Below are 8,639 nucleotides of genomic sequence, written 5' to 3'. Positions count from 1 at the left end.
TCAGCTCAAGGCGAGCGCTCTACCACTTGAGCTACAGCGCCACTTCCGGTTTTCTGGTGGTTTATTAGAGATAGGAGTCTCACAGTCTCTCCTGCTTGGGCTGGCTTTGAACCGCAATCCTCAGATCTCAGCCTCCTGAGTAGCTAGGATTACAGGCGTGAGCCACCAGCACCCGGCCCAAGTCTGTAGACTCTTAACTCCAAGTAACCACCAAAAAACCAGAAGTGAAGCTATATAGCCCAAGTGCTAAAGCACCAGCCTTGAGCATAAAAGCCAAGGGATAACTCCCAGGCTCCGGATCCTTGCCCCAATATCAACACCAACCTCCCCCCTCCCCAACCCAATTTACTTTTAGATGACATTTGGAGGCCCCCTGAATCCTAAGCCTGAGGAAAGGATACTTGAAGTGATTTCCAAAACAGCCCTACCCTTTGCTTTCTCCCTTTTCCCATTCCTGCAGAAGACACAGTTCCAGCTTTTGGGAGCTGAACTTTCTGACAGTCAATTTTTGTCTACTTGGGCCTGTCCTCCTGACCTGTGCACCTCCCAGCAGTAGTCATAGTGGATCAGGCCAGGCAGCCATAGCGCTAGCCGCGCCACCAAGGCAGCTCCAAGGAGGCGGAGGAACCAGTCCTCTCACATCAATGTTTATTGCTCCAGAGCTGCTGGAAGCAAATCATCATGTGCTCAGCCTTCAGTGCTTTTTAAAGAACCTCTCACCCCCTCCCCTCCCTACACCCCCTCTCCAATGTGCTGACACAATAATAAGGGAGAGAGCCAGACAGGTTCACAGGCAGGGACCAGCTTCGTAACACAGAGCTCTCAAAAACTGACTCCAGGAAGGAATCACAGCAGTTCCCACACAGGATGGCACTTTCTCTGAATCCCAGGCACGCGGCATATTGCTCTACTAGGAATTGAACCTTTTCTGCCCCTTATCTGAACCTTGCACAGCAGGACAATGAGGAAGTGACTGACCACTCCTGGTCACACGGCTGGCATGTGACCGAGCCCAGCACAGTGGTCCTGGCTTCACCCACTTGTCCCATCCCATTGCCCACTGGCGTTCTCTATCCAAGGGCCCAGTCTGGAGAGTTTCTGTAACCAATAGAGCCTCTAGCCTTCCTCTACAATCACCCCATCTCCCAGGAAGTTTTGTTCAAGCTACCAGAATGCCATCTCCACCATATTTTGGCCTGAGCTAGGCAGGACTGAAATGGAGACACAGGGGTTTTCAGCTGAGTTCCTTTCCCCTCAGAACTCCCCCTCCTTCATCTGGTGTAACCCCCACTCTCTAGCTTAGCCCCAGCATTAGCCCAGCCCTTCATCGCTTCTGAAACCTTCCAAGAAGAATGAGAATGCATGTCTGAGCAGTCCCTTTTACCTGCCGGTGCTCTGCTTCCTGCCTGAGCTGTCGCCATAGCTCCCTCATTGGCTCTCTCCACAAACTCTCCTTGTCTTGCACAGTTTTCTTTCTTTCTTTTAAATTGTGCTTACTGGTGTTACTAGGGAATGAACGCAAGGCCACGTACTTGCTAGACAGGCACGCTACCACTGGAGTTACATTTCAAATGGGGTCTCGCTCCTCCCTTCCCACCCCCATCATCCTGGAGTGTGATCCTCCTATTGACTATTCCAAGTAGATGGGATACGACAGGCAGGTGTCACCAGGCCCAGCTTTTATTGGTTGTGATGGGGGTTTCATGGACTTTTTGCGGGGTTGACATCAACCTGAGATCCTCAAAATTTCAGCCTTCCAAGTAGCTAAGATTACAGGCCAAATCCTTCGCTCAGGCTGCTTCCGTCACTGCAATGCCTACACCTCTCCTTTCTATACTTCCTCAAATCTTAGCAGGTCCAGCTCAAATCTTCCTTCCGGAAAGTCTTCCCAGACCAATTCCCATAGCTTTCAGTTCTTTCCATTCCTATAATGTATTCAGAATTTACAAGACTCTAAATGACCAGCGCTGAGGAGCATGGACTCAGGCAGGTCTGGGTCTGTGACTTTCTCTGGCCCTAGCTCTCCTCAGCCATGGAAGGGGTCTGTGGTAGTCACTGTGAGAAGCTGTTGGAGGATGCTTAGGACTCAGTCAAGCTTGATAGCAGTGAAGTGCAGAGCCCGCAAGGGAGGAAGTTCAGTGAGTTGGGGCCAGAGCCTGGCCTAGGGCGGGACGTGGAGGGAGACTTACCTTGCTGACAGGTGAGGCTGGATCAGTCAAGGTCTTCTTCCTGAAGCGGAGCTCATGCTTCTCCTTGGACATCTCTTTGGGGAAGAAGAAGTAGGGGATGGCAGCCAGTGCCACCAGGCTAGCAGAGATGAGAAAGCCCAGCCACCAGGCACCCACCCATCGGGGGTCCTTTGAGGTCAGGCTGACACCACCTGGAAGAGAAAACGAAGGTGATATAAGGCCAGGATGGGCTGTCACTTCTATGACACTACCCTAGGACTGACCTTTGGGACGTAAGGCAGCCAGGACCAGGAATCAGGAGACTTGCATTCTAGTCTTGCCCTTGCCACTTATGGTCTGTGTGAAGAAGAAGAACCTGACTTTCTTTCTGGGCTTTAGCTTCTTTAGCTACTAAGGTAATATGGTATAGCAGTCAAGGTCATAGAGTTAGAAATAAACTACTAGATAACCCTTTAATAACATTTTTTTTGGGTCTGGTCATGGGGCCTGAACTCTGGGCCTGGACACTGTCCCTCAGCTCTTCAGTTCAAGGCTAGCACTCTACCACTTGAGCCACAGTGCCACTTCCGGCTTTTTTTTTCTGCTTATGTAGTGCTGAGGAATTGAACCCAGGACCTCATGCATGCAAGGCAAGCGCTCTACCACTGAGCTACCTTCCCAGCAACCCTTTAATAACTTATAACTTGGAGCAAGCTCTTGAATCTCTTTGTGCCTCCATTTCCTCCTTTGTGATACACAGATATTAATAGTGCTTTGGGGAGACATACTGGGGATAAAGATGGTTTTGTGTGTGTGTGTGTGTGTGTGTGTGTGTGTGTGTAGTTTTTGAGACTCTTGTTATGTAGCCCAGTATGGCCTCAAACTTCCAGTCTTCCTGCCTCAGCCACCTGAGCTCTGGGATTATAGGCTTGCACTACTGTGCTTAACTAAACATTATTTTATATCATAAGCTTGTGACCATTATAGAAAAGAATACATGTAAAGCTAAAACGAATTTTAAACTAAAAGTTTAAAATTCAAAGCTCCGGGCTGGGAAGGTGGCTCAGCGGTAGAGTGCTTGCCTCACATGCATGAGGCTCTGGGTTCGGGATTCCTCAGTATCACATAAAAAGAAAAGACCAGAAGTGGCACTGTGGCTCAAGTAATAGAGCACTAGCCTTGAGATGAAGAGCTTGGGGACAGTGGCCAGGCCTTGGGGACAGTGCTAGTTCCATGACTGACCAAAAAAAAAAAAATCAAAGTCCCAATACATGCAAACAATATTATAATAAAGTATTTGTCCCTTCTTTCCTTCTTTAATTACTACTACTACTACTACTATTAAATTACTATTACTAAATAACAGAGCTGTTTGTAGTTAGACCTGGCTAGGCACAAAATCACTGGGGCTGTTTGTCAAAACTCCTTGGCATCATTGAAGTCCCACTCAGTCTAACCAGAGGATAGAGTGTAAAGGCATGTGGCTTTACTAGATTATTTCCAGTGTACCTCTGGGCTGCAGTGCACAACTTAAAACCTTCATAGCCTGAGGTTGAGCTGGGTGCCTGAAGCAACACCAGGGTGAAATGTACCAACTATCACTGTGTAGGAGCTTCTCCATGTGCTGGACCCTGAGCTGTTCCAGGCACACTGCAGTCTGTGGAGCTGGGATGGGGACCAATTTTGTATAGAGGGGACTTGATTTACTCCTCACTTGCTTCTGTGCTAGGTTAGAGAAAGTTCACATACATTTTCCAATCCCTCCTCAAGCACAAGCCAGTCTGTACCTGCAGAAGGCAAGATCTGCCTGTCCTACCTACTCTACTACGAAAGCCTTGGGAAACACCTTATTTACACAGACAGAGCAGAGGGGTGTTTGGCAAACCTAAGAAACATAGCTCCCAGGACTTTTCCTTCAAGGAGAGCAAGGGACTCAATCACAGCCTTGTCTGACTCGGTCCTAGAGTTCTAGAAGGTCAGGACTGTCTCCAGTGACTGTCGTACAGAACTGTCCTGGGTGGAGATATCCAGGGAACAAACATTGAAGAACAAATATCCATTCAGCCATACACTTGTTCCCCCCCCCCCCCAAGGCTTCTAGAACATGCTGGAAAACCTTCAGATGAGAGACAGGACTTCTGGGTAAGAGGCAGAAGGTGCCCAGAGCTTACAAGCAGGCATGTTCTCATAGGAACCCATCCCAGCCCTGAGGGCCCAGAAGTTCTGGCATCACAGACATTCCTCCTCTGCCCTGGCCACTTTTACACTGAACCCCAGCCATTGGCCCACTCTGGCCTCTAGGTGGATCAGAGACCAGATCTAGCGTTTCTTCAGACTCTCTGGTTGTCAGGACTAGAAGGACCCTTCGTTCACATTCCTTCAGGAAGAAGCCCAAAGTGACACATGCCATGAGTCCTGTTCTAAATTGTCCCAGGGTGCTATGGTCCCCACGGATCTCCTAAGGCTGGTTTCTCTAAAGACACACGAAGCTCTCCGTGGACCAGGCAGAAGCTTTTTAAAATTTGTTTGTTTGTGTTTGCCTGCCCACAACATGCTGGGCTGAGGGTCTGGGGAAGGGTTTCGGCAATAGAAGGGAGAGAAAGCACAGATCCTCTCTGATGCCACTTGAGTTCACCTCTGTTGCCTCACTAGATGGTTGCAGCTTTGGGAGATAGGACAGATTATTTTCTCAAGGATGAGGAAACTGAGGCCCAGAAAGGTGAAAGGCATGTCCAAGGTCAGTGGCACGGCTGGTTGCTGGTTCAATGTCTCCTAGGAGGCCACTGGTCAGTTAGCTACCATCGGTGTGGCCCTAGAGACAAACGCACACTCCTGGGGCTCACCTTCTGGCATCCGGTCAATGTCCACATAAAGGCGTAGCATGAGGCTGCCCAGCCCGTAGGCCATGCCCGGCCCCATCATGGTCACTGCAAACAGGAGCCCTGTAACACAAGGCCTAGGTTAGGACCCTCTGTCCCAGGCTGCCCTCAGCAGCTTGGTACCAGCCCATTCTTCACGTTCAAGTGCAGGCCAACCTTTGCCATCAAGACTAAGGACCTCTTTAGGGCTTCTCCACACCTTTCCTAGCCACATGGGGCCAGAAGCCAAGAATTCAATGCCCAGCCTCCACCCTGGGCCTCTCTTCCTCCCAGTTGAACCTGACCTGATTATCAGGACCCAAGAGATAAAATGATCCTCACCAAGATAGAGGGGTGAGTTGCTGTGGTGAGCAAAGTCATCGATGTAGGAGATGCCAAAGGGCTGAATGGGCACTCCACCCACACCTAGCAAGGTCTGTGCTGCAAACATGATCCCCACCACCGTCAGATGTCTGGCCTCTGTGTAGCTTGAGCAGCTGCCATTGGAAGAAGCAGAGGCTGGGGCCGAGGTTGTGGGCAGACAGAAGGAAGTCTTGGAGTCCTGAAACATGTCCTCTGAGAGATGATAATAAAGAAACAATCATAGCGAATGCACACAGCACTTAGCAGACACAAGGGACTGTGGATGCCCAGGTGGTCTGGCTTCTGACTCTCTGCTATTAAACTTTCCTGTGCTACCTTTCAAAGCAGAGCCATTTGAAAGTGCTGGGGTCATGGTGGCTCTTAGGTGAAGTGAGATGGTCAAAATAGGAAGGAGTGTTAGAATTTGAACTGAGTCCAGAAGAAAAAACAAGATTTTCTAGAAAAAGAGGCAAGAAAGGTGGGCCCAGGGAGCCGTCATAGTATGAATAAACCCAGAGTCTCAAAAGTGCACCATGTGGGTATAGTAACGTCAGGATGGGGGAAATCATGCCGTTCAAGAGACTGAGATCTGAAGATGGAGGTTCAAGGCCAGTCCAAGCAGAAAAATCCCCGAGACTCTTATCTCTAATTAGCCAACAAAAAAGCTGGAAGTGGAGGTGTGGCTCAAGTAGTAGAGTATCAGTCTTTGCATAAAAAAAAAGCTAAGAGACAGCACCCAGACCCTTAAGGGTACAAACCCCAGCATTGGATTACATGGATTACATGTGCATACACAGCATGAGAGACAGACAGAGAGACAGAGACAGAGACAGAGAGACAGAGACAGAGAGCTAGAGAGGAAAGGCAAGAGAGAAAGGGGGGAGAGAGAAAAGGGGAAGAGAGAGACAGAGAGAGAGAGAGAATGAAATCAAAGTACATGAGAACAGGCCAGGCATACAGGAAGAACTAGCCAGGGGAGGGAAGTCCAGCAGGGCCATAGAGGGTTCCTTAGAGTTTATTTTAAGGACACAGTGTCAGCTCAGGATACAGACACAGAATGCAGGAATGACTAATTACTTAATTTAGTACCAGACATTTGTTCCCTGTGGGTCACCAATATTTGTTGAGCAAACTTGAGGAGACCCTCACACTGTTATTATGCCAAACGTGGACACAAAGTGGCCTTTTCTATGAAGCTCTCCCTTTGTGAAAGCCAGCAAAGCTCAGAGAGCCACTCCCTGCAACCTAAGGTCAAAATCCTGGATGTTGGCCTCACTGTATGACTTGAACAGAGACCCTTGCCCCTCTGACCCTCTTAAATAAAATTTCTAGAACCACAGTTTGCTAAAGATGAGAACTCCAAAGGTAGAGAGTTCATCAGTTCAGAGCAGGGCTGTAGGCATAGTTCTAATGGCTGCAGGCTGGGGATGGGGGTGGGGGTGGGGTGGGTTACCTCCTCTCTGAGCCTCAGTATCCCCACCTGGGAGGAAATAGTGAGGACTCTGACCACAGAGAGGGTAGGTTGTGAATGGTGCTCTTATCTACTGGACCTTAGATGAGATGATTATTCTAGAGAGCCTGTCTGCTGTTTTTCTGGCACTTCATACATCTGTAGAAATATTGGAGGAAGGATGGATGAAGAACAGGACAAGGGTGTGTCACAGGATGACACTCCCTTAGTAAATACAAGGGACTATAATCAAGGGGAGAAGGGCTTTAATCAGGGTTGGCAGTGAATTTTTAAAAAGGGGGCATGTGTGCCTTGCACAAAAAAAGTTCTGCTGACATGGAAATTCTGGACAAAGAAATACAAGGAAATATCACTAGCCAGCATTCTGTTGACAGCTATCCACTCAGGCCAGGATGCCTCCCCACCCCCATTTGCATCTTCAGGTACTCTCCTTCTCTGCTGATCCATTCCTGCCTCCACTGGCAATACAATGCTGGCCTTCTCTCCACTGCTACCCCCAGCCCCTTGCAGCCCCCTCCAGAAACATGATTCTTTCCTTACTTGGGGAATCGTTCACACTTACTCCAACCCATATGTCAAGGGACATATCTGCTTCATCATTTCTCCCCTGGTCTTGGTGGCTCCAGAGGTGGGAGCTGCTAGGAGGATGGGGGGAAAAGGCTGTTCTCTCCCCTGGGAAACTCTCTTGATGCCTGGCTGGGGCATGGGCTCGTCTTCTGGGATGCTTCCCCTCATGCAACTGACATGTTGGGTGTTTTGCTTGTCTTTCTTCTGTCTCCTGGGAGCTTTCTGGATGTAAGGACTAGAATGCTCTGGAAGGGGTCAGGAGGGTAGTATTAAGAGTAAGTTACATGGACCATTGGCTGGATGAGTGAATGGCTGGATAAGTGAATGGATGGATGATGGATACCTGGATGGATGGATAGATGGATGGATGGATGGATATATGGGTGAATGGATGCATGGATGGATACATGAGTGGGTAGGTGGATGGACAGATGGATGTGTAGATGCAGGAATGAATGGATGAAGAAAGGATAAGGAGGTGGGGAGGCTGATAGGTAAGTAGGAGAGGGATAGAATGAACTTGGGTCTTTCTTATGTTGACCCACAACAACATTTCACTGGGCTGAACAAGGTTTTGTTATTCTTAAGATTCCTTCATTTTTGCTGGGCACTAGTGGTTCATGCCTTTAATCCTAGATATTCAGGAGACTGATATCTGAGGATCACAGTTCAAAGCCAGCCGTGGCTAGAAAGTCCTTGAGACTCTTATCTCTAATAAGCAATCAGAAAACAGGAAGTAGAGCTATGGTTCAAAGTGGTAGAGCACTAGCCTTGAGCAAAAGAGCTTAGGGATAGTGCCCAGGCCCCAAGTTCCAGCCTCATTCCTGGGAAAAACAACTTTTCTTCATTTTTTGTTTATTCACTTATTCTTTCTTTTATTAGTGTGTTGGTTGTTTATGAGAATCAAATGCATGACTACACATAAAGCGCTTGGAGAAGTGTCTTGTTATTATTGTTTCTCAAGAGTTTTCTTAGGATCCACTCCACATTAGATCCTAAAGCAGGCTGTTTTAAGTTCATCCCTACCCCAAAGAAACCACACATGGGCTAGCTCACACCAAGAAAGGACTAGAAGGCTTCTCCCCTGCCCTGGAATTACTCCATACCCTGCTCCTGGGGCCTACCAGAGAGATCCACCTGAGCTTGGCTCAGGGGACAGTGCGAGGATGGGGATGGGGAGGACTAGCAGGTGTCCTGGGCAGCACCTTCCCA

General features: G+C 48.7%; 1 protein-coding gene across 1 annotated transcript in view; it reads right to left on the bottom strand.

The window, feature by feature from the left end:
- Slco2b1 (solute carrier organic anion transporter family, member 2B1) overlaps positions 1 to 8,639 on the bottom strand; it is a 50,046-nt gene that overhangs the window by 20,820 nt on the left and 20,587 nt on the right. The window contains exons 5-7 of the mRNA XM_013013965.1: positions 5,369 to 5,602; positions 5,012 to 5,110; positions 2,190 to 2,380 (exon numbers count right to left, since the gene is read on the bottom strand). Of these exons, the coding sequence (XP_012869419.1) occupies positions 2,190 to 2,380; positions 5,012 to 5,110; positions 5,369 to 5,602 (524 nt within the window). The remainder of the gene's footprint in view (positions 1 to 2,189; positions 2,381 to 5,011; positions 5,111 to 5,368; positions 5,603 to 8,639) is intronic.

This window comes from Dipodomys ordii, unplaced genomic scaffold (assembly GCF_000151885.1).
Source record: "Dipodomys ordii isolate 6190 unplaced genomic scaffold, Dord_2.0 Scaffold22, whole genome shotgun sequence".
Taxonomy (NCBI): Eukaryota; Metazoa; Chordata; class Mammalia; order Rodentia; family Heteromyidae; genus Dipodomys; species Dipodomys ordii.
This window is presented reverse-complemented; position numbering and strand designations above follow the sequence as displayed.